Source organism: Saimiri boliviensis, chromosome 4 (genome assembly GCF_048565385.1).
Source record: "Saimiri boliviensis isolate mSaiBol1 chromosome 4, mSaiBol1.pri, whole genome shotgun sequence".
Classification (NCBI taxonomy): domain Eukaryota; kingdom Metazoa; phylum Chordata; class Mammalia; order Primates; family Cebidae; genus Saimiri; species Saimiri boliviensis.
In genome coordinates this window covers 103,806,939-103,832,846 of record NC_133452.1, presented here as the reverse complement: position 1 = coordinate 103,832,846, position 25,908 = coordinate 103,806,939, and the positions used below count along the sequence as shown (strand labels likewise).

Here is a 25,908-nt window from a genome sequence, read left to right as displayed (position 1 = left end):
TCTCTCTCTGTCTTTCTCTCCCTCTCTTTTGTTCTCTCCTCCTTATTCCAAAAACAACTGTGGCTTGTCCTGGACAGACAGGCCACTGTCTCTGCCACAGCAGATATGGTGGTGGCTACACGTGTGATGCCCCCGTCCCCTAGGCTGGGGCAGGTCAGCTGAGCGAGGCACCTGACCCAAGGACGGGCCATCCTCAGCCCACCAAACACCTCTAGAGTAGCCATCATGAAAAGGCACTCCTGGGCAGTTAGCCCCTCAATGAAGGATTTAAGTAAAGAAATACCAAGAGAAAGAAGCAGAGGACAATGGAGCTGATCTGACCGGATGCCAGGAGGGAAGCCCCAAGGCAGAGAAACGGCAGACAGGAAGCACCTGGGGTGAGTGGCGAGCGGTCAGGCCAGGCTGCTGGTAAAAAGCTAGAAGGCTCCGGAACCCTGGTTGCTCCCCGGTTCCTACAGCACAGTCTAATTACCGGAAATACCTGGAGTGTGTTCCGATGTCTTCCAACTCAAATAAGCCTTGAATAGTTTTTGAAAAAGAACTCAGGCGGGGCTCAGTGGCTTATGCCTGTAATCCTAGCACTTTGGGAAGCCGAGGCGGGTAGCTCGCCTGAGCTCAGGAGTTCAAGACCACCCTGAGAAACATGGTGAAACCCTGTCTCTACTTAAATACAAAACATTATCAGGTGTGGTGGCGCATGCCCGTAATCTCAGCTACTAGGCAGGCTGAGGCAGGAGAATTGCTTGAGCCCTGGGAGGCGGAGGTCGCAGTGGGCCGAGATTGCACCACTGCCCTCCAGGCTGGGTGGCAGAGTAAGACTCTGTCTCAAAAAATACAAATTAAAAAAAAAATTCATAATAACAATTGGGAAGTAACAGAATACCTAATAGTGGCTGAAACAAATAAGGTTTATGTTTCTAACAAAAAAAGAACTCTACAGAGAGGTGTGCCGGGGAACTGGTCCAGTGCCTTTGCAGTGCCCATGACCTCTCCCTCAGGGACACAAGAGGCTCAGCAGGTCCAGACAGGAAGAGGGAGAAATGTGGGGCCGCCTGCAGATGAACCCGTTGTCAAGAGACAACAATTTTACCGGAACCTCCCCAGCCCACTCTGCCCAATCATGGCTGGACCTGGGTCATGCAGCCACCCCCAACTGCAAGGGAGCCTGGGAAAGGGGGTGCAGGGGACGAACTGACCTCAGGTCTCCTCCCCAGGCTTTGATAGTGTCTTTCTTCCAGTGGCCTAGCCTGCACCTGGGGCTCTCCTTCGGTGGACTCTCCACCGCCTCCTGGAGCCATCTTGCCTGAGAAATGCATGAGTGACTGACTCATGTGGGGATATGAAAGCCCAGCTCCCCTGCTGGGACTCGCTGGGGTATGCTTCACCTGCCAGAGCTCCCAGGAACCAGGCTGAGGCTGGGACTGTGGTGCCTTCTTGGGCTTTCTCCTTGCCCTGACCCTCTTGCCCCACTGTCGGATGGGTCTGCACTGACTTCACTGCTCTCAGGGGCTGAAACAGAGGGCAGGAAGATTAGCACGATGACTTACACCAATTATGCTCCATTGCCTGGGGTTGACACTTACAAAGCGGGGGTTCTGCTAGCTGGGAAGGAGGGAACGGATACTCAGCAAGCAACTCATAGTGTCTATAGCCACAGCTCATTAAAGGAAACAGCAGAAAACACAGCAGAGAAATCGGAATCCTCGCCCTGTGCTAGTGGGAATATAAAATGATTCAGCCACTTTGGAAAATAGGCTGGCAGTTCCTCAAAAAGTTCAACACAGAGTGGCCAGATAGTACAGAAATTCCTCTCCAGGTATGTACCCGTGAGTAATGCAAACGTGTCCACAAAAAAAAAAAAAAACCTCACACACAGAGGTTCATAGTTGCTTTATTCATTAGAAGGAAACAGAGACAACCCAAATGTCCATCAACTGGAAATCAAACGGATAAACAAATGTGTTATAGCCACACAATGACATATTACTCAGCCAGAAAGAAGGATGAAGTATCGTTATATGTTGCAACAAGGCTAAACCCTGAAGACTCTGTGAATATACTAAAAACCATTGAATTGCACACGTTAAATGTGTGGATGATATGGCATATGAAACATATCTCAATAAAGCTGCTGTACATGTATGTGAAGAAGCATGTGCACACACACACACACACACACGCACACGCAAAAAGAAAGGAAAACACCCTCAATTCCACCCACTCAGAGCTGCTGTGACCATCCTAGGATCAGGATATACTTTAAGTTTCTTTTCAATTCACATGGATATTTCGCCAACATATCCTCTGAAGGTAACTCACTAGAGAGTTTCATTCAAGACAAATCAGCAAAAGCTATAAAGCCATTGTGTCCAATTTATCAGCAGAATCAACCGTGATACTCTTACCATCAGGCTGAGCGAGACAATCAGCTATTTACTTTGCCCTGATTTGTCACTCAGTTTACTCATCCTGAGGTTCCCCCAATAGGCAGGTCAATTCTCCTGCCCCATTTTGTAGCCAAGGCAACTGAGTAGAAGGTTTATTCACACCCATTCTGATCTCTTCCCAGCTCCTAAGCTGGGGGCTTGCAGGCTTCAAGGGTGAAAATGCTGGGGGCTGCCAAGAGAGCCCGCTGGGGCCTGTACAGAGTGAGCACACCTATCCGATTTAGCCCGGAAACATCCATCCAACTTGAGGCCAGACGGAGAGACATGAAACACTCAGGAAGACCTGGTAGGTCTCTTTGAAGGGTCCATGATACTGACTTCCATGGAAACAAAGGCCGGGTGGGGGTGGCCGGCCTGTTTGCGCTCACAGCAGAGCACTTAGTGCAGCCAACCTGAGCCGCACTGTTCAAACAGTCTTCCCCAGCCTCCAGACACCTGTGCCGTGGAGGAGGGCAGGGCAGGCGGCAGGCAGGGCACATCCCTGCTGCTTTCTCCTCACCTGTTTTCCCGCCTCTTCCCCTTAGCCAGCCCCACGGCCCTGGCAGGATCCTGGCCACGCCATGCCCGGTGCTGGACTCTGCAGCTGCTGGGGTGGCCGGGTGCTGCCCCTGCTGTTGGCCTATGTCGGCTATCTGCTGCTTGGTGCCACCATCTTCCAGCTGCTAGAGAAGCAGGCAGAAGCTCAGTCCAGGAACGAGTTCCAGCTGGAGAAGCTGCGCTTCCTGGAGAACTACACCTGCCTGGACCAGTGGGCCCTGGAGCAGTTTGTGCAGGTGAAGGGGAGTGATGTGGGATTGGGATGGAGAGGCTCGAGAAGGCTGGTGGATTGGGGGTTCCTGTGGCAGATCCAGAGTCCTCACCCAGGGGCTGATGCCCCGTTTGGAAGCAGCATGTGGTGGGAACAGAGAGCCTGATGAGATCTGGTCCTGGATTCTGACCCCAGGTCTACCTTGATCAGGTCACTTAACCTCTCTAGACCCAAATGTCCTCATCTATAAGGCAAAGAGAATAACCATATATAAACTGCAGACATTTGACAGCAGATCAAAAGCGCTCTCTAAGCTGTCACTTACTGGATGAATGGGAACCAGATGTCGGTGTTATCAATGCTGTGCTAATTTCCTTCTCCTACACTTTCACACTTCCCCTTCCCCGACTCCGGGGCTGCAGCTCCTTCTGCCCTCTCCCCAGCTGCAGGTGGGGGACACAGATAAACGCCAGGAGCAGCCACCAAGCTGGCCTTTCCTGGCCTGTTTGTACCTGGAGCTGGGTTTGGGGTGGCAATGGCCAAGGTGACTGAGATTGCCAGCACTGCACCCAAAGAGGGCCCTCTCTTGGTAACAGAGTGGGTCACCCTCTGCCTGGGTCATCTCTGCTTCTCTCTTTCCCAGAAATAAGGCAAAACCAGGTATTGTTGGGGGGAGGTGAATGCATCTGAAACAGGTGCTGGAGTGACAGCCCCTGCAAAGGAATAGACCAAATGCAGAATCACTTTATCAATGATCAATTATCTATTGATAATTGGTATTTACTGAGCATTTACAATGTGCCTAAACCAGTGGGGAGCAGGGTGATCATGGCCAGCTTCATCCAATCATGACTCACTCACCTAACACTGAGCGTGTTACCGGTGTCTTCCCATAATTATCTATTACAATCCCTATCTCCCGTTTGTAGATGGGAACTGAGGTAGAATACCTTGGCCAAGGCTGCACAGCCACTGGTAGAGACAGCACTCACTCCCAGGCCTCTGGCGCTGTAGCCCTGGGTCTTCACTGGACTAATTAGTGCAAGTGCTGGGGCCAGGATGCAGCCTCGAGCAGTAGTTCTCAAAGTGTAGCCCCAGGACCAGAATCAGCATCACCTGAGAGCCTGTTAGGAATGCAGGTATCAGGCCCCACTCCACACCTGCTGACTCAGGAACTCCAGGATGGGTCCTGCAGGCTGGGTGTCAACAAGCCCCCTAGGCGATGCTGGGGCCCCTCAGGACACAACAGCCAGCCTAAAAGATGGTACATGGGCTTGGTGGCCACAGAGAACTTCCTGAAGCTGTGAGAGACCAGGAAATGAGGCCTCCAGCTTCAGGTTTTACTCTCTTCTCCCTGATGGATAGGGTTAGTCAAAGTTAGGGGTCCACAGTACCTCTTCAGGGTTGAGAACAGTTTAGGAGCCCCCCAAAACCCTGGGAATGAGGCAGAGGCCCTGGAGAAGCTGAAACGTCCTCCTCCCTCTGCTGTGCATTGGAGGTGAAAGCCAAGCTGAAGGGCATGGGAAGGGTTGGTAGCGGTGACCTGAACTCGCTCTGTAAACCAAGAAGAAGAGAGGCTATCTGCTTGGTTGCAGCCCTGAGGGGGTTGCCACTGATTAATCCCAGGATCTCCCCAGGGAAGACAGACATCTCTTTCCCTGAGAGTCCTGAGCCTCGGGAGAGACCCTTCCTTGCCGGGGGCAGTTCGGCCAGGCAGCAGCAGAACACTGGGGTGATTCTGGAAGAACACACATTCCTGTTGAACTCCCTCACACACAGGGCGTAACTAGTATTAAAAGCAGTATTAAAAATTGCCTCCGTGGGAAAACACTGCTTGCCCAAGTTCACAGAACTGGGAAGGCAGAACCCGCTGCTGCCTGCATCCACGCACAGGCTCTCAGCAACCTCAGCAGGGTGAGGGCTGCAGGCCTGGCGGGGTGGGTAGGGGGTTGGAGATGGCCCAGGACTAGAGTACCTGCCCCCAAGAGTGAGGGTCTCCAGAGAGAGAGCCTGTTCAGGAACGTTGGGCCCTGGCCACTTTGTGGGTGTGGGAAAGAGAGGCAGGCCAAAGTTCACATCTTAAGAGGCCGTTCCCGTCAAAGTGAGGAGAAGCAGACAGCCTGTGACCGCGGACGCCCTGACTGGCTTGGTCCACCAGGGTCACCCCAGCCCTGATCCCAGCACACCCACGCAGCCAGCGGGAACCCGTTCCCATAGGAGTGGGAAGCCAGAGCTGTTGTGTCCCTGGCTTCCTCCTGCCTTTGGGGCTCTAACAGGTGGCAAGGCTGTGCTGCTACCCTGGGAGAGGATTGGTGGGAGGTGAGGAGAGAGCCCTGCCCATTTGCCAAGGGGGCTGGGTCCAGGGACTAGAGGTTGTTAGAGGTGGGGCGGTCGAGGGGGAGGTATAGGCTTGAGCCTGCAAAGGTTTGGGTTCTGTGAAAACACATGCAACACACACATACGCTAAACATGCACACACGTGCAATACACATATACACATACACATGCACGCATGTGCAACACACAGTTGCCACGCACAACACATGCATACAACACATCACATATAAACACCAACCACCCCACACACACACACACGCACACACACACACACCACATGCATACAGCACAGCACATATAAACACCAACTACCACACACACACACACACACACACACACTCTCTCACACTCTCACACACACCACTTTTGTCCTGGCCTCTGTTGGAATTTCTCCCATAGGCAAGGGCTGGGGCTCACTGGAAAGCAGCAAAGAGCAAGGGGGCCCACTTACCTGGACACTTAGGGAACACAGGGTTCTCTGTCCCACCGTTAGCTTCATGGCAGGCAGCCCACGGCTTCCCTATGGTCCTGAAACCCTATGTTCCCCAGCAATGCCTTCCAGACACATCCAACCTGAAACACTCCCATTGTTCTTACGACCGATATGTGTGCCATCCTTTTGGCCACCAGCAGTATCTCCCACGGGACCCCCTCCCTGAGCCTCCTCTACCTTACCCCTCAGGCCCATCTCCCACCCCAGCCCGTGCTTGCAGCCCACACCTCAGTCAGCCCTGGCCAGTGGAACAGACACTGGAGGTGGAGTCCAGTGACCTTGCACAGGTCTCTTAGCCACTCTGAGCCTTCATTTCCTTTTCCATGAAATGAGAACAATACCATCTAAGAGTATCATTAGATGAGATGACACAAAAGCACCCGGCCAAGAGCGTGGCACCAACTGGTGTCCAGTAACCATCAGCTCCTTCTTCCCCTCACCCCCCACCCCATGTTACCTCCCCACAGGTCATCATGGAAGCCTGGGTGAAAGGTGTGAACCCCAAAGGCAACTCCACCAACCCCAGCAACTGGGACTTTGGCAGCAGTTTCTTCTTCGCAGGCACAGTCGTCACCACCATAGGTAAAGGGCTGGGGGTAGAGAAGAGCTTCGATAAGCCCCCTGTCTTAGTTTGGGATTCCTAAATGCAGATGCTGAGACAAGGATGTGGTTTGTCTAGGAGATGATTCAGGAAGCCCAGGGAGGGAGTGGGTAAGTGAAACAGTAGGGAGGGGAAGGCGACGAAATTGGCATTAATGAGCAGATTACTGGCTTAGGTGACTGGGCTCACTTCTGCTTGGGACCTTCTGAGAGGCTAGATAAAGCCCGTCCTCAGAACAGTCCCAAGCGGGGACAAGCATGAGAGGCCGTTTAGCTACCAACCCCTGCCCTCAGAGGTTGAGATCTGGTCCGGAGACTGTATTTGTTCCCCAGTATTTTGAACCTTCCCATAGACCAAGCACACTCCTTCGACCAGAAGAACCTCTCAGGTAGAGATATGCAGGAACTGGGAACTGGGGGTGATCTGTTTACAGCCACTGTCCACCAAAGCTGCAGGTAGTATACTGTGTGTTCTGAGGGAACAGGGCCACGAGAGCAGCTGCTACACCCCCTCAGCCAGAAAACTCACTCCGTCCCATCCCAAGGAAACTGTCAGACCCAGGTCTGCCCCCATCCGTTCATTGAAGTCCAATTCCACATACTTTGCTTGAACTCGGGTGACATTCCAGGGAGAGTGATAGAGTTGGGGGTGGGAAATACAAACTTGGATCAGACCCAGCCTCAGCCCTCAAGGAACTTCCAGTCCAACAAAGAGGAACACACTAAGTACACACACACAAACCAATAATTGAAGACAAAGTCAATAATTACATAGCAATGACATCAAACACTGTGGGGATCCACACCCAGCAGGGAGAAGGAGAGTGGCAGAAAGGAGGGCTTTATGGAGGCAAAGTCATTTGAGATGGGCCTTCAAAAAGGAGCAGGAGTTCTATAAATAAAAATATTCCAGCAGAGTTCATGGGAACAGGGGAGCTTCTCCTTCTCACCCCAAGAGGTGGTGGCGGACAAACATTGGCTAGAGGCTGGGGAGGAGGAGCAGCGGGCTTTCTGGAGTCTCCCTTTCTCCATATTTGCACACACTCCCTCCCCTTGCAGGATATGGGAACCTGGCACCCAGCACAGAAGCAGGTCAGGTCTTCTGTGTCTTCTATGCCCTGCTGGGCATCCCGCTCAATGTGATCTTCCTCAACCACCTGGGCACAGGGCTGCGGGCCCACCTGGCCACCATTGAGAGATGGGAGGACCAGCCCAGGCGCTCCCAGGTATGCCCCCTCATTCCCTTACGGGCCTGCTATGACAGAGCTGTTGCAAGTGGAGTCCTCCAGAAGCCAATGCTGAGATGGAGTGTGGCATGCATGGTGTTAGGGTAGATGCCTGTGAAAGAGGAAGGGTGAAGGCAGGGTTGGGCAGAGTGGTGAGTTCGATTTCTGTGCATGCTCTACAAAGGCTTGGCCTCAGGGAGCTCATCAGCATGTGCAAGCTGTCAAGAGTTGTCCCACAGTGGGCCAAACCAGCCAGGCTTTCATAGCTGCCTCAATCAGGCACTGGGTGTGGCCTTCCTAGGAAGGGGGTGCCCCTGGACCAGGAGGTTCTCTGCAGCTGAAGGAGCTGGCAGCTGGCCCACAGTCCCCCTTTGAGTGGGGGATCTCAGTAGCACATCTCCAAGGACATCACAGAACTGCAACATCCTTTTGTGCAGTAGCGAACAAGCTCTGCAGGCCACCCAGGGGGCCCCCAGTGCCCACCCTTGGCCAGCCGCATGCAAGGGCAGAGGCATGCAGACTGTTCAATGATACTTTTCTGTCCCAGATCTGAGTCCCCAGGGAGCCTGTTCAAGTGTGATTCCCAAGCCCAAAGGGTCTCCAAGTCGCTCCTTGATCCACTAATGCAATCCCTCTGCCCAAATCTTTCCCTGGGTGGGACTAGGTCATGCACACATAGATACAACCCCCACCTCAAGGGTCTGCAGGGCAGGGAAGGGGCCTAGCTATGGCCCAGTCCCATTCCCATGTTTAACCCGGACTCTCCACAACCTCGTACCATCCTGGAGCCTTTCAAGTGGACTCAGGAGCCAACTCCCTCCCTCCCAGCTACTGCGAGTCCTGGGCCTGGCTCTGTTCCTGACCCTGGGGACGCTGGTCATTCTCATCTTCCCACCCATGGTCTTCAGCCATGTGGAGGGCTGGAGCTTCGGCGAGGGCTTCTACTTTGCTTTCATCACTCTCAGCACCATCGGCTTCGGGGACTATGTTGTTGGTGAGAACAAGACAGTCACATATATCAGGTTTGGGTGGGGGGGTATGGGGTTTGGGAGATGGAGAGATGTCAGCTGAGGACAACTATTGAGGATAAGATAGCTCCTGGTCATTCAAAGAAGCCAAACCAGTGATTTCTGGGACTACTGTGGATTCTAAGCAACGTCCTCAGAAGTCTCTGGTCTAGGACTCACATCACCTCCCGGAGACCTACCTCCACTGATTATCCTTGTTACGAGGAAGAGGGAGAGGGCATTCTGGCTGGTGAGGGTCCCTATGGAAACTGGAGGTGGCTGCGTCCTGAGACCCCTGGCATTGATGCCATTCTGTTCCCTGACAGGCACAGACCCCAGCAAGCATTATATCTCAGTGTACCGGAGCCTGGCAGCTATCTGGATCCTCCTGGGCCTGGCGTGGCTGGCGCTGATCCTCCCACTAGTTCCCCTGCTTCTGCATAGGTGCTGCCAGCTCTGGCTGCTCAGTAGGGGCCTCGGCGTCAAGGACAGGGCAGCCCCTGACCCCAGTGGACTCCCCAGACCTCAGAAGATCCCTATTTCTTCATGAGGCCCCCAGGTGGCCCCAGAAACCCCTTACATCCTCCCCAGTCCACTTACCTACTCTTTGGATTTCCAGCTCTGTCTCCTCCTCTTCTAACCCCCTCGCTTCTCAGCCAGGACTGGTTACAGGAGCTCTCCCAAGAGATAACGGAGAAGGTATGTCCAAGAAAAGAACAGAGAGGAGATGTGAGCTAGGATTAAAAACGTGCGGATAGAGAGGTGCACCCTTGTCCCAGAGCCCCTGCCACAGCCTTCCACCCAAAGGTAGCTTGGAAAAGCAGCCAGATCTCCACTGCCCTCCCCTTCCAGGAGACCTTACACAAAGGATGACTTCACTTTTGCCTCATTTGATACCTGTACAGTGCATTTGCCAAGTCCCTACTATGTGCTAGATGCTGTGCCAGGGTCTGGGGATACAGGAGTGGAAGTGCCTGCCCTTGATGTGCCTTTAGGTGCTAGACAAGCAAAGAGGCAGCCCCAACACAGTACCCAAAATGCTATGATGGGAGCAGCCCCACGGTTGATGAGAGCGCATGGGATTGGCGGGTGCTCAAAGCTCTCCAGCTCCCCTTGCCTAGAGGTCTAGGGCTGTCCTTGAACAAGGTTTAGGACCTCTTGGATGTCCTGCCCAGTTTCCCAAATATGGCCTCCCCTGACCCTCACAGGCCACCCCCTTAACTTCATCCCTCCTTCTGGGCTCCTGCCTTCTCAAGGGCCTTTGCAAACACCCCCGGGAAGACAGAGAGCCAGCAGAGACCAGGATCCTTCCAGAAAGTGAGCTCAATGAACATCTGGCCTCTCTCAGGAATGCATCCTCTAGGTCTGGCCTTTCCCCTGCCAGATTGCAACGTCCCTGACCAGAAGGAGAGATTTAGACCAATCCATCCCGAGGCCTGGAAACTTTGGCCTCTGCCTTTCCCACCACCCAACAGTAAGTGGGCTTCCACATGGCTGGGTTCCTCTGCACAGGACTGAGGCAAGGCTGTGGAGCCAAGGAGGCTCCAGGCAGGAGACCCAGGGGAAGACCTACAGCAGCAAGAAGAGGCCAAGTCACACCCCAGGACTTCGCCACATCCGAGAGAGGACTGGGAAGCTGAGGACCCACTGACTCTTCACACAGCCTGGACCTTCCTCCACTCCGGGTAGAAGGGTTTTGGGGGCCTTCTCAGAAGCAAGCAGTGGACAAGCCTCTTGGTCAAGGCTCCTCTTGCCTCCCAAGCTCATGGACAAGTGGCAATCAGCTGGGGCCCCTCTTTTTGGGTACAAAGGAAAGGACAGGTGTGGGAGACCCAGGGAGGTCTTGAGATTGGCAGACAGCAAGTCCTTGGAGACAGCCCCCCGTCCCAGAACTTAGGCAGGGGCCCCAAGACAATAAAGTTGGTCTCTACTATCTCTTCCTGTGAGTGCAGTTTCCAGGAGTCCCTCCCCCTGTTCATTTCAGGAAATGTTAAGGGGGTCCGGGCCCCTTCTCTCTACGCCTGCGGTCACCCAGCAGCTTTCTCCTTCTTCCTGGCCTAAGCCTAGCGGGTGGGCACTGCGCACACATTTGAGGCGGGGCCAGATGTCCACAGTTCAGAGCCTCTTTTTGTCCCTGGGATTGGATCCCAAGGCTGGGTGGGGCCAGGCTGTCCCATTCCCCAGCACTCCTCCTCCCCAGGCACCCGCAGGCATTTGCGAGAGGAGATACGAGCTGGGCTCCTGGCCCTTTCCTTCCCCGGGTCCTTGTCCACCGCTCCAGGCTCCAGCGCCCCGCCTCTCCCACTATGTACCGACAGCGAGGCCGGGCGGCTCCCAAAGGCAGGGTCCAGGGCTGTGGCTGCGTGATGTCCAGCACCGTGCTCCTGCTGCTCGCCTACCTGGCTTACCTGGCGCTGGGCACCGGCGTGTTCTGGACGCTGGAGGGCCGCGCGGCGCAGGACTCCAGCCGCAGCTTCCAGCGCGACAAGTGGGCGCTGTTGGAGAACTTCACGTGTCTGGACCGCCCGGCGCTGGACTCGCTGATCCGGGTCAGGGACAAGCAGGGTCGGCCCGGGTGCGGCAGGGTGGGGTAGGGGGCCACAGGGTGCACAGGCCGAGGGCGCGGGGGCCTTCTCAGGCCCTGGTCAGGGAATCGCCGGAACCTAGAGGCGAGCACAACGGGGATGGGCGTTTCTGCGCTGGGACCAGAGGGTTGGGGGACCTCGGAGGAAAAGACCCCCGCTCTAGCGAGAGGACTGCGAAAAGCCGGGCGGAGTCCTCCTTGGGGGTGAGAAGGCACGCTGGCCCTGTCGGGAGACAGATCCAAATTTAGGGGAGAGGACGAGGAAGGCAGGGAGCGCGCGCCCCCGGCCCCGCCCGGCCTGTCCCGGGAAAGGTCGCCTTGGGCTTGCTGGGCGAAGGACTAAAAGGCCACACTTAGCCGCTTCCGGAGGGGGAACCTAGGCGCGCATTTGCTAATTGCTGGGACGGCAGGGGCGGCGAGTCTAAGGATGCGCAGGAGCGCGGCCGCGGCCGTAGGAGCCTGGGGGACGGCGCGCTTCTCCCAGATGGTGGGTGGAATGGGCCCGAGGCGTGCTGGCCGGGGCCACAAGCAACTCAGAGACCGGGCTTGAGGTGCGCAGACCACGGTTCGAGACGAGGGCGGACGCAGGGCCGCTCGCTGGCTGAACCCGCTTGACTCTGAGGGCTTGGCGCACCGCCGCCACCGCGGGGATGCCCGCAAGGGCTGAAGGCGGGGTTTGGGGGAGGATGTAAAGGTGACTGAGCAGAGGCTCCTAGACGGTGGGACTAAGCGAGGCGGAGGAGGCTGGGAAGGGTTCTAGGGGTGGCGCGTCTTCCGACTGCAGCGACGCCAGACTGGCAGCTGCTCGATTCGGCGGCGGAGACATTGATGTCTCGGGCCCTGGCTTGGTTTTCCACCCGGTCCAAGAGCCCAGAGTCCAGACACCTGCGCGCCAGCCCAGAATCCCCGCCTTGCAGTCCCGGTGGCTCCTCCACCCTGTCTCCAGCCCAAAGCCATTCCCGGAAGGTGGCAGGGAATCGTGCCAGGGTGGGAAGGGACCCAGCATGGAGCGGAAGTGGTGTTCTGAACCCTCAGACTAGGCGGATTCGGTGAGGTCAGGAGCTAGGCAGGGCCAGGCCTATCTCTAGTAAGGACCTAAAGGGCTTCCTCCAGCTCCCCACCTGCAGACTTCTGCAAATACAGCCCAACTGCTGGGCCCTGGTGCCGAGGCTGCCTGCTATTGCCCTCGCGAAGGTGGTCAACTTCAGTTACAAGCAGCCTGGGCCCAGGGAGATGACTGTGACGGTGATGATAATAACAGTAAACGCCTCTGTAGCGCTTACTATGTGCCAAGCACTGCTCCTAGTGCTTTACCTGTATTCACGCGTTTCATTCTCACCTCCCTCTCAGGTGGGTACTGTTTTTATCATCCCGTTTCAGAGGTGAATAAACTGAGGCTCAGAGAGGTTAAATACGAATGCAGGGCTACATAGCCAAGCTGGAGCTATTTACCACCATGAGTACTACTTCAGTGGGGACCTGTGAATGTGGGTGCTTCCCAGACAGGCTGTAATCTCTGGGCTTTCTCTCCAGCTGCCTCCATCCCGGTCTCACCCCCTTCTTCAGCCCTCCTGTGGCTTCAGCCATCTCCAGGAATAAGGATGTGGTATCCAGCCCAGATCTTCTTTCTGAGCACTAGATATGTACATACAACTTCTCAAATTTCTCAAGGCCAGGAGCCAGCGGTCCTCCTCCTCCCAGCCCTGCTCCTCCACCTGTCCTAAATCTCGGTTGTCTGCCCCATGTCTACACACCCTCACAATCCTCTGCAACATCTCCTTTACTGCCCATACTAAATAGGCCCAGAGGCCTGAGCTTCTGCATATCTCCTCTCTGTTCTTCCTGGACCACTCCATGAGGAGGCAGGCCAGGGCCTATCACTCACCTCTGCAGGAGTCTCTCGCCTCTGGTCAACCCCTTCTATACTGCCAGCTGCCACAGAGCACACAGACCAGATCCCACCTCCCCTTTGCTCAGTGACCTTGGATGAAACCTGCCACTTCATCCCTGGCGTGGCAGAGCCAAGCACAGCTTGACCTCAATCACTTCTCACCAGTCTCCCTAATCTAGGTCAGGCAGTCCAACCTCCCAGCCTCAGCACTGCTGTCCCATCTACCTAAACATCCTTCCACCAGAAGCAATTCTACCTGACCCTAAAGAAAGGCCCAGCTAAAACACCACCTCCTCTATGAGTCCTCTGCTCCTACCCAAATGAGAATGAACGCCCTTCTTCCCCAGAGTCCTGCAACATTATATGCCTAGTAATGATGATGGTAGCAACTGCTATCCCCATGTGCCAGGTACTGTTCTAAGTCTACACATAATACCTTAGTTAATCCTCACAACAAGTCTATGAAGTAGGTACTATTTGTATTACCGTTCTACAGGTGAGGAAATTGAGACACAGAGAGAAGTTGAGCAATTTGTCCAGGATTGTGTAGCTACACTGCCTCCTTTATGCCCAAAGTGACATTGACTCCATCATATTAGAGTTAATTAGGTTTATCTGAGGGCTGCGGTCGTGTCTCTTGTGGTCATGTCCCCTAAAGCACCACGCTTCATGCCTGACCTAGTGTTTCCTGCAGGAATGGGAGTAAGCAGGGGAGAGAATGAGTGGTTGGTTTACTCGGACTCCATCCCGACCTAGGCCCTGGGTAAAGGGTGGGGAAGAAGCTGTCCCCATGGTAGCTGATGGTAGCTGCACCTGGTGAGCCCTTAGTTAGAGGAGTAGCGTCTCCTTACCCTGGTGGGATGGGATTGAAGAGTAATTGTGAGGGGTGTGTGTGTGTGTGTGTGTGTGTGTGTGTGTTATGGGATGCAGGAAATCCATCACCCCACAGAGCCTGGTGATCACTGCAGCCTCTTCCCCAGGACATCATCCAAGCATACAAAAACGGTGCCAGCCTCCTCAGCAACACCACCAGCATGGGGCGCTGGGAGTTCGTGGGCTCCTTCTTCTTTTCTGTGTCCACCGTCACCACCATTGGTAAGGGTGGGATGGGGTCGGGGGAATGGGGTGGGGAAGGAGGCAGCTCTCTGAGAGGCAGCAGGCTGGTTGCCTTTTGGAGGGGTTACCTAGAGTCTCATGACTTCAAGTGCAGTCCAGCTCTGTGGCATGGACACCACCTGGGAGCAGGCTGGGGCTTCACTGCAGACCTGCTGACTCAGCCTCTGCATCTCACCCATGTCCCTGGGGGATTCATATGCACTGCTGGAGTTCAACAAACACTGCTCTAGGGAATTTCTGCCCCACGTGGCCTTTCAGGAAGTAGAGGTCTCCCAGTACAGTGAGAAACATGTCTCTGAGGGTCCCAGTCTCCTCAGCTGAGCCCACCCAACATTGAGCCCTGGGGGTGGTGGTTAGAAGTGGTGGGGGTGAAGCCGGGCGCGGTGGCTCAAGCCTGTAATCCCAGCACTTTGGGAGGCCGAGGCGGGTGGATCATGAGGTCGAGAGATCGAGACCATCCTGGTCAACATGGTGAAACCCCGTCTCTACTAAAAATACAAAAAATTAGCTGGGCATGGTGGCTCGTGCCTGTAATCCCAGCTACTCAGGAGGTTGAGGCAGGAGAATTGCCTGAACCCAGGAGGCGGAGGTTGCGGTGAGCCAAGATCGCGCCATTGTACTCCAGCCTGGGTAACAAGAGCGAAACTCCGTCTCAAAAAAAAAAAGAAGAAGTGGTGGGGGTGGGGGGATATTAGGAAGGAAGAAGGAGTAGAAATCCAAAGAAACGGCTGCATGCTGTGGCTTAAGCCTGTAATCCCAGCACTTTTGGAGGCTGAGGTGGGCAGATCACCTGAGGTTAGGGGTTCGAGACCAGCCTGACCAACATGGAGAAACCCCGTCTCTACTAAAAATACAAAATTAGCCAGGTGTGGTGGCGCATGCCTGTAATCCCACTAGTCGGGAGGCTGAGGCAGGAGAATTGCTTGAACCTGGGAGGTGGAGACTGTGGTGAACCAAGACCACACCATTGCACTCTAGCCTGGGCAACAAGAGTGAAACTCTATCTTAAAAAAAAAAAAAAAAAAAAAAAAAAGAAAGAAAGAAAAAGAAATCCAGTGAAAGAGCTTAAGATCTCCCTGTTTCTCTGCACTGGGGGAGATGGCCATTCTTTCTATCTCCCTGTCTCCAGACCCCATTCCCATAGGCCTCTCTTCAGCTTGCAAACAGCCCTCTCCACTCCTCGTTACCATGCTCCCCACACACAGGGACACCCGGACTAACCCTGCCCTGCGGAAGAGCTGAGGTAGAGTTTGTCTCAAGAGGGTGCTGAGGGGCTGTTGGGCAGAAAAGAAGAGCAGGCTAGATCCCTGCAGCTCTGAAACCCAGGAAAATATGCACGTCGGGCCACCCAGATGCTTCTGCCCTAGCCCCTGCATGACACAGAACATGCCACCAGGTGGCAGGCTGATATCATCCGTGACTTGAGCTCTCGCCTCCCAGCTCCTGGCCAGCCAGGATCCTCTCTCCAGGACACCAGTATCCCAGCCTCCCCGCAGGGTGGGGTAAGGCAAGAGCACCCAGAGGATTCTCCAACTAGTTTTAAATTGTCCAGTACTTCTTGGAGGCAGAACTTAGGGCTACACGGAAGCTTGGGCAATCCCTGAGACAAGCATGCTTGGGAGGCACCTCAGATTCCATGGGCCTTGAGCCCTTGAAGGACTGGCAGGATGGGCTGATTCATCGTTTACATCCCCAGGGTCTATTACAAGGCCCAGCATGCAGCAGGTGCTCCATAAATACTGCCACGTTAAGGAGTCCCATTAAATATGCTTTCACCCAGCGTGTACGGAGTTCCAGGGTGGCAGACCTTAAAGCACAGTCACCATAGGCCAGGCTTCCCGGATCTGGGGGTCCTTTAGTCTGCAAACCCCACATTTCCCACCCTCTTCCCCAGGCCTATGGCTTTGGCCCACCAAATTCAGGGTTTTGCCACCTCTCTTCCCAGCTCCACCACTCCTCGCCTGGATTATACCTCTGTCCTTTCCCGGCCACTCAGTTTCAACCAGCTGTGAGAGTGACGGGGGCAGAGAGAGGAGGGCCCTTTCCCACTCCCGCCACACAGTACACTGAGGAAACGCCTGAGGTCTTTTTGTAGTGGGTACTGTGCTGGGCACTTTGCCGTTTAAGATTTCAGTCTGTCATATGGCAACTCCTGAGGATAGGTCTTATTATTTTCTTTCTTTCTTTATTTTATTATTATTATTCTTATTTTTTGTAGCAGAGTCTCTCTCTATCACCCAGGCTGGAGTGCAGTGGCATGATCTCAGCTCACTGCAACCTCCACCTCTTAGGTTTAAGAGATTCTCCTGCCTCAGACTACCCAGTGGCTGGGATTACAGGCGCCCATCACCACACCCAGCTAATTTTTATACTTTTAGTAGAGACAGGATTTTATTACGTTGGCCAGGCTGGCCTCATACTCCTGACCTCAAGTGATTCACCCGCCTCAGGCTTCCAAAGTATTGAGATTACAGGCACGAGCCACTGGGCCTGACCTATTTTCTTGTCACAGATAGGAACACGGTGGCACAGAGATGCTGCACGATGTCCCCCAGATCACACGGCTCAAGTGAGCAGCAGAGTTGTCTAGCCATTGCAAAGTGAACAGGAGGGGAGGGGCGAGGGTTCTGTTCTGTGACTCGGACCTCACGTGCATGCACATACAGATGGGGGGAATTCAGGGAGAGAAGGAGAGGCAGATGGGAGATGAGGTTCATTTGGAATGCCACAAGGGAAGAAGAGGTATTCTGACAAGCACAGCGGAGGGCAGCCTCCTGAGCAACCCCATTGCTCTGGGGCCAGCACCCTCTAAGGGCGGTACTTTCCAAGCCCTAACACAAATACTTCTGGGCCAGTAGGACAGGCCTGAGCCCAGAAATCACTCATCATCTATGAACTCCATTCCTGGCTTGCTCATTGGTTCTCTCATTTATTCATCCATTTGTTCAACAAATAAATTGAAGACCAGGCACGGTGGCTCACGCCTGTAATTCTAGCACTTTGGGAGGCCGAGGCAGGGGGATCACATGAGGCCAGGAGTTCGAGACCAGCCGGGCCAACACGGGGAAACCCTGTCTCTACTGAAAATACAAAAATTAGCCAGAAGCAGTGGCGGGTGCCTGTAGTCCCAGCTACTTGTGAGGCTGAGGCATGAGAATCGCTTGAGCCCTGGAGGTACAGGTTGCAGTGAGCTAAGATCATGCCACTGCACTCCAGCCTGGGCAATAGAGCAAGACTCTGTCTCAAAAAAATAACTAAGTAAATAAATATAAATAAATAAGTAAATTGAGTACCTAGTGTGGGCCGGACACTGGCACTGAGGATGCAATGGTAACCAAAATTAGCAAGTCCCTGCCCTTGGGGAGTTGACATTCTAGTGTGAGGAGACACACAATAAACACATGCATGGACAATAATCAGGTAGTGGGTTGTGCTTAGAGAAAAGTAAAGCTAGTGAAAGGGGTCTCATAGTGATGGGGGCACCTATTGTAGGTAGGGTGGCCATTCAAGGACTCGCTGATACAGTAACATTGAAGCAGAGACATGAGTCAAATGATGGAGCAAATTGCAGCTGGAAGAGGACAAAACCCTCTTCCAGCAAGTGCAAAGGCTCTGAGATGGGAGTGTGACGTGTGTTTGGAGGGCAGTAAGGAGGTCCAGGTAGGTGGAGAGGGTTGGAAACAGGAGCTGCATTCGGAGAGAGTACAGATGAGCCCAATCATAGATGGATTTATAGGGTCCTTGCGGGATGACCAGAGATCCCAGCAAGGTAAAAGGTGGCAGTCAGGAGACATGCTGAAGTAAGAGGTGGCTTGGATGGTTCTGTGGCTACCCAGTGAACAACGGGGAGGTTCATTGACATCCACTGTCATTAGATGATGACCTAATCAGGTTTGCATTTCAGTAAGACGAGACAGTGGCGGTGATCAAGCAGGGTGGAGGCAGGGCTGGAGGAGCAAAGAAGGTCCAAGGGGATAGAGTCTTTTTTGAACATTTATCCCTTCCCTAGCTTCCCCCTTCCCTAGCTTCATGATCAGAGACCCCCAACTTCTACCTCCTCTAGGCAGCGGATGACTCGCCATCTGTCCCTCCCTCCCACTGAGACTTAAGAGGGAGCCCATTGTGCCAGTTTGGGTCCTTCAGGAATCAGATATCGAGACAGAATTAGATGCACAAGAGCTATATTGAGGGGAGCCTCTGAAGGATAAAAGAGAAGGAACAGGAATTAATGGCAAAAGCCTCAGACTGCAAGCAGTCCTGATATCTGTGAAAGGAAAGAGAGAAGGAAGGAGACTGGAGTGGGAAGAGCTGCTCACTGCAGTGTAGCTGTGAGAAAGTCTGGGCCAGGCCACGGGGATCCCCAAGCAAAAGTTGCCTGCAAAAGGAGTGCTGCACTGGACAGGAATGGCCAGCTTCGGTGCCCCAGTGTCCAGACATGGCTGGGAGTGGCGTGGAGACAGCATGGCCTAGCCTGAATGGTGCAGTAGATCCTAGCAGTGCAGCAGCTGGAGGCTCTGCCCCCTCCAGCATCCCCCTGCCCATCCAGAGAGGGAGGACATGAAGAGAGGAAGAGGAGACTCACAGTCGGTGGATTTCAGCTCATGCATGCAGCTTAGCCTCCTAGAGCTTCTCCAGACTGTAGAATATGGCACATCATTCTGATTTGGAAGGATAGTTTCGAGGGTGAACTAAGGGAATGAACATACAGGACACCCTGCACAGTGCCCAGCATGGAAAAGGAGGGCCTTGCTAAGTATAAGCTGTTCACATCTGCAGTGGATTAGAACGAGGGCCCTGGGGGTCAGGCCCAGGAGTGGGGTTGTGGTGGCAAGTGGACAGGGCTGGGCTGGAAAGATCCCCTGAGTGCCCCTCTCACCTCAGGCTATGGCAACCTGAGCCCCAACACGATGGCCGCCCGCCTCTTCTGCATCTTCTTTGCCCTCGTGGGGATCCCGCTCAACCTCGTGGTGCTCAACCGACTGGGGCATCTCATGCAGCAGGGCGTAGACCGCTGTGCCAGCAGGCTGGGGGTCACCTGGCAGGTGAGGAGGCTGCTGGACAGGAGGATGGGTCACTTCTAGAATGAGGGGCTGCGGTGGGAATTGGGGTTACTAGTGACAAGAGGTGGGAGCAGGGATTACTGGTAGGGATGTGATGGGATCGGGGATCACTGCCCAGAATAGGATCCTCAGTGAAAAAGGGCGTTAGTGGTGGAGACGGGGTGGGACTGGGCAGACAGGAAGGACATGGGGTACAGGCGCCAGGCAGGGAACCCGGAGAACGCAGACCAAGTGAAGAGACCTCTCAGCTCCCAAGCATGGGGTGAAGGCCACAGGAGGCCTGGGGACGCTGTTGCACCTACAGGACCCGGGCAAGGCACAGTGGCTGGCAGGCTCTGGTGCCCTCCTCTCGGGCCTCCTGCTCTTCCTGCTGCTGCCGCCGCTGCTCTTCTCCCACATGGAGGGCTGGAGCTACATGGAGGGCTTCTACTTCTCCTTCATCACCCTCAGCACCGTGGGCTTCGGCGACTACGTGATTGGTGAGAGTTCCCGGCGGGCAGTCGGGCGGTCGGGTGGGGAGATTTGGCTGCCTGCACCTCTCACTCATCTGTTCCCGCAGCTGGGGCACCCGCTGTGTGCGTGCCTTGTGGGGGCTTTTAGGTTCAAAGTCTGGAGACAGTGTCCCACCCACCTTTGTTGTGTGACGGGGCTGAGGTCACTCCTACCCGCCTTGACCAGCACTGACAGGTCCTCACATGTCCACGAGCCCGCATGTTGCGCTTAGGGTTCTCCATACGACGGGAGTCCCCGCCTCCCTCCCCAGTCCATTCCATCCCTGCCCCTTCCCCACTTCGGTCTCCCTTCTCCACTTCGGTCTGTTCCCATGGAAACCCAATCTGTCCCACTGCTCCTGGGTTGGAGGGCACAACCCCCGGGGATGTGGCAATAGAGTCCGGGAGACTCCTGGAACCCCAGCCTCCCCAGAGCCCTGTGGGCAAAAGCTTGGCAGGCAGATTGAGTGCCAGCAAGAAAGGGCCTCATGGCCATTGGGCCTAGGGTCGGTTTAATCAATGGCATTACCCACCTAGGCAAGACACAGGCCCCAGAAGCCACCAGCCTTGAGCAAGCAGGCTGAGACCGACGCCCAGCAGGTGGCAGTAGAGGGACAGTCTGTGCAGTGGCGGAGGGGCCGCGCCCCAGCTCAGCCTCATCACTGCCCCTCCCTGTCCCGAAGGTGCCGCTGGCACCACCACTGCGCCAGCCTCGGGGGGCTTTGTGCCCTCCCTCTGATCCCCGGCTCTGGGGAGGAGGCCTTGCTCTTCTTTTTTTTTTTTTTTTCTTTTTTTTTTTTTGCATTTTAATTTTTATTTGAAAACAACTATTTTTAGACAAATGGTTTTAGTATATAAATTTGATTTTGTTTTTATACAGAATATAAAGATTTCCCTCATTAATCTTCCATGTGAAGGGTATTACAAGCCTGAAGGAAGATACTTTCTGCACACAAGTATGTATCTTATGTGTGCAGTATTGGAAACCAATGATGTAGTGCTCCTACACATAAATTAGGTCAAGTGACACAGACACATTAAAAGGGGGAAAGAGAAATATTCTAGTTAATCAAATGCAAGAAGCAAAGAAGACACAAAAACTGTGCAAATAAGACCAAGCCAGCAACTTTAGTTAGGACACTGCAGATTACATTGGAATAACAGGTTTGTGAGGCTATAGTGTGCACCACATTAAAACAGCAAGAAAGAGCTATTCATATAGAAAGGCTGGAATGAGGGATTTTCACTAAAGCAAATTAACTTCTTGTCAACTGCCAAAACAAAACCGAGCATGAGTGTTAGTATACTGAAGGCATGTTATACCAGTTTCTGAGCAGCATGCTAAAAGTTAGAACTTCTTCACTGGTGCATATCAATCATTAATAGTCACGTTTTTGCCCCTTCTTCGCGACAGAACCAAGCCTGGAAGAATGAAGTCTTACCAATGTCACAATCAGCTCACTCCTCAGGCAACCTAGGCCAACAACTGTCACCCCAATTTTCCCATTTTCCCGAGGAGGAAGCTGAAGCTCAGAGAGGCTGAGCCATGTGCCCGAGATTGCACAGCTAGCAAGATGTGAATCCTCATCTATTTGACTCCAAAATTCATACACTTTCCAGACCGCCTAAAATGTCTCCTCTCTGGGCCTCAGTGTTCCTGCCTGTAAAATGAGGTGATCCCTAGAGCCCCTCGGTGCCTTCTAGCCTCTGTTTGCAATATCCCCAGGAAGAGGGGTCTCGTGTTGGGGCCTCATGCTGCCTCCTTCTTGATCTCCCACATCCTAGGAAGTCTGTTGCTCTGGAAGGAAATTCTTGGGAAGATTTCTTAAAACTGGGTCATGTTCCCACCTTTACCCTCAGAGTAGAGAGACGTGTCTGAGGACAACTGAGCCCAGAAGCTCCAAGAGCCGTACCTGCACCTTCGCAGCTCAGAGTATGATTCTTAGATCTGTCATTTCTTCTCTATTTCCGCTACCATTTCCCTGGTCCAGGCAGGGTTGTTGCATACAGCTGCACAGGTTGGGCACTGCACAATCCTATGGTTTTGCTACTCACACAGAGCATAGTAAGGATGGCACCCATGCAGTTGTGAAACCTCTCTCCTTGACCCCTGTTGGCCCTTATGACCTTTAAAAATTACAAAGGCTATGATGTCACCTGCCCAACTCCTCTGAAGACCTTCATTGTTTTCCCATAGTTTTAGGATAAAGTCCAAAATCTATAACCCCCTCTCTCCTACCAATACAACCTGACTAAGGAGACCCAGTCCAAATGTTAAGCCCAGTGGGGGCTCCCCAGGCCTGGGGCACAGATGGGCAAGACCACTCCTGCCCAGCGGCCACTGCAGTTGGCAGAGCTGCCCCGCTTCACCACATCTCTGGAGATTTGCTACCTCCTGGGCCCCTCCGCAGCCATGGCAGTGCCTTGTAGCAGGTCACCACAATGCGAGCCCCAACTGCCCCACCTGCAAGGGATCTTCCTTATACAGAAGGAAACACTGAGGCCTGCGGGAGGGAAGGGAGTTGCCTAAGGTCACAGAGCAAGTGAGTCAGGGCCAGTCTAGGACACACTCCCAAGCCTGGGCCAGTCACACCACCTATATTTCGGAGTCTTCCATGCCAATTCCTCAAATCTCTCATCTCTCCTTGTCCTCCAGCAACAGGGACAAGCCGTTTCTTGGATGGGGGTACTGAGGTCTACCACTTGGCTACTGGGTGTTCAACATCCCTGCATCAACAGCCACAAGAGGGGCTGTGTTCACAGCCACTCCTCTGCCTGAAGGCTGCAGCCAGAGCTGCCCCCAGGTCCCAGCCGGCTGCTCCTCCCCCGCTCCCAGAGCCCTCGCACCTCCCAATTGCATTTGCAGCTCAGTTGAGTGCCTTGCCAGCTGCCAGGTCTCCTGCCACTTATGATTTCAGCTTACAAAAATGGAATACAAAGGGAGAAGATTGCCTCCTCCTCTCTGCTGCCAGGAGCAAGCCAAGCTGGCGGGTGGCAGGGCCAGAGAGCCGGCTCACTGCCTGATCTCATTTGGGACCGTCAGCGGAATCATGGCCCCATAACCCAATCAGCCTAATCCAATCCCAGCTGCTGCCAGGCAGCAGAGGTCAGCTCCCAGGTGGCAACCTCACCCCCATGTGGGGGGTCCTAGAGAGGGGGCCCAGCCTTGGGGGACCTGGAGAGAGAGGCTTTCTTGGGGCCAGCAAGACAGGATGAGGGGTAGACAGAGGCATGGCACAGGGAACAAAGACAGAAAAGGATGTCGAAGAAATAGAAGGGGACATCTCTGCCCTTTGAATGATTCCAGTCTGATGAGGGAGGCAAAGCAGACCTCCAGGGAGGGAACTAAATGATAGAGCCAGTCCTTGGCAAGACTCATCTAAGACACACAGCAGCTCCCATCAGTCCCTGCCCTTGGCCATTGCTTACCCAGCACCAGCTTCTTTGGGGGTGTGTGGTGGTGAGTGAAACAAGCAACCACCTACAGGTCTTGGGCACCTGTTATGTGCCAGGCACCGTTCTGAGCCCTTGAGCTGCATCAGCCCGTGTGATCCTCCCAACATTCATAGGAGGGGACTCTTACTGTCTGCATTTTATAGATGAGGAAGTAACTTTCCCAGCAGATGCACATGGGCCATGTGTTAACAGAGGAACCCAATGTGGTCCATAGGGAGCAACGTCTGAACTGAGGTCTGCAGGATGAGGGAAGGTAACCAGGCCAAGAAAAATGGAAAATTGAAGAGTATTTGGAGCTGGGAGGCCACAAGTACAAAGGCCCAGAGGCAGGAAGAATGATAGATGGAGAAACGGGAAGAAGACCAGAAGGGCCAGGCAGTCAGAGGGGAGAGGTGTACTGCAGACACAGGCAGAGGGCCTTGAGGATTTGGACTTCATCCTAAAAGCCGAAGGGCCACAGTCATATTCCCCATCTCACAGGTAAAGGAGGTTCAGACAGGTGACTGAAGAATTGAGGCAGAGTACACATTCCAGCGGTTCCCTTGTTCTTCCCAAATCCCCTGACTCCAGCAATATGAGAAAACCAAGCAGCCCGGCAGACAATGGGGTGGACATCAGAATCCCCTGGAGTCTTGTAAAAATGCAGATTGATGGGCCTACTCCTAAAGTTTCTGATCCAGTAGGTCTGGGGAAGGGGCCCCATAATTTGCATTTCCAACAAGCTCTCAGGGATGCTGATGCTGCCGCTCCCAAGGACCACACTTTGAGAACTGCCAGGATGGAGCATAAACAGATTCCCTCAGAAAGACAAAGAGGAAATGTAGCTCCCAAACCCAAGCACCAATCCAGGGAGGCTTTGTGGAATCCTTTGGGGGTGACCATGAATCTAGGAATCTCCATGTTCTGTCCCACGGACCCCTCAAACTTGCTCAGATGAATCAAACCCTGTATCCCTGTTTCTGTTTGGGGAATGTGGTCCTGACTTTCCCAGGCCTCCCTCCTCTGACCTTGCCTCTTTCCCAGGGATGAACCCCTCCCAGAGGTACCCACTGTGGTACAAGAACATGGTGTCCCTGTGGATCCTCTTTGGGATGGCATGGCAGGCCTTGATCATCAAACTCATCCTCTCCCAGCTGGAGATGCCAGGGCGGGTGTGTTCCTGCTACCACCGCAGCTCCGAGGAAGACTACAAGTCCCAAAGCTGGAGACAGGGCCCGGACAGGGAGCCAGTGTCCCCCTCCCCACAGCAAGGAGGTTGTCCCGAGGGACCTATGGAAATCATATGGCATCTGGAACCTTCTGTTCAGGTTGCAGGCGGTGGCAAGGACAGCTAGTTACAGTCCATTCTTTGTTTGGTATTCCTCCTCAGTAGCAAGACCCCTGATTTTAAGCTTGGCATATATCCTCCCCATCTAAAGACTACATTTCCCATCCACCCTTGAGGCTAGGTGCAGCTATATGATTAAATTCTGCCCAATAGGATATACAGAGACACATCCTGAGTGACATGGCTGTGACTTTCAGGTGGGGGAAGCCATGCCCTTCTTCCCCACTTCCTTACTTTAGCTGGCTGCAATGCCGGTATGGTGGCTGGAGCTCTGGAAGCCATCCTGTGCCATGAAGTAGAGGCAAAGCTGGAGGTTGGTAGCACAATAAGATAGGAAGAGTTTGGATCTCTGATGACCACAGAGCCATTTCAACAAACCTGGACAGAATGTCCCCAGACCTCCTTTATGTGAGAGAAATAAACATCTAATTTGCAACACCATTATTTGGGTTTTTTGTCGTTCATAACCAAATCTAATTCTGAGTATACCCAGAGACAAAGGCAGCATCTGAGACTGCAACCTACACAGAGAGAAGCTACCCTCTCCCCAGGGTGAGTTTGTCCAGGGCTGGTGGCAAGAATGGATTGAAGTCTGGACTGCCAGCTCCCTACACTTTCAGAGAGGCACCAGGTAAACTCGGTAAAGATTTGCTGATAACTCTCAGGGCTGGTATAGCCAGCAGGCAGCTGGTCTCAGTCCAGCTGCTGAATCCTTACTCTGTGGCTCATTCACACCACAGAAAAGCCAGGGGCAAGCCAATGGGCTCCTCCTGCCTCACTGTAGCCCACTGCATTTGAAGGCTCCAACAATGGTTTGCAGAGCCAGGTAGAGTTTGCAAAGGCTACTTCTGTTTGCAGAGCATCACTGAGGATTGCTACAGAGGCAACACCGTGGTTCCCACCATACACACGGATAAGCCCAGCCAGGAGCTCCTGGCAGTACCAGCCACCACCTGAGGTCACCTGGGGCAGCTGGGCTGTTGGCCTCAGTGGGCACCTGTGATTCCATTTCCTCCACCCATCTTTCGGGTGGCATCCCAGGGACCCTGCAAGTTCCATGTGGTCCCTCCCTGTGACCATCTTGGAACTGGGTCACGGTCAGCCTTTTGGCCAAGGAAGGAGTAA

At 53.9% G+C, this 25,908-nt stretch overlaps 2 protein-coding genes across 2 annotated transcripts; both read left to right on the top strand.

The window, feature by feature from the left end:
* The first annotated feature begins 2,846 nt into the window (after positions 1-2,846).
* On the top strand, positions 2,847-10,901 carry KCNK16 (potassium two pore domain channel subfamily K member 16). Its single transcript, XM_003923244.4, has 6 exons — positions 2,847-3,220; positions 6,493-6,607; positions 7,685-7,851; positions 8,680-8,845; positions 9,185-9,325; positions 10,371-10,901. The coding sequence occupies exons 1-6, from the start codon at positions 3,008-3,010 to the stop codon at positions 10,496-10,498; spliced, it is 930 nt and encodes a 309-aa protein (XP_003923293.1). The 5' UTR covers positions 2,847-3,007; the 3' UTR covers positions 10,499-10,901.
* A 108-nt stretch (positions 10,902-11,009) lies between these two features.
* KCNK17 (potassium two pore domain channel subfamily K member 17) lies at positions 11,010-25,224 on the top strand. The gene is made up of 5 exons (XM_003923242.3): positions 11,010-11,407; positions 14,314-14,428; positions 19,331-19,491; positions 19,814-19,988; positions 24,480-25,224. Exons 1-5 carry the CDS (start codon positions 11,165-11,167, stop codon positions 24,788-24,790), a joined length of 1,005 nt encoding a protein of 334 aa, XP_003923291.1. The 5' UTR covers positions 11,010-11,164; the 3' UTR covers positions 24,791-25,224.
* Positions 25,225-25,908: the final 684 nt, after the last annotated feature.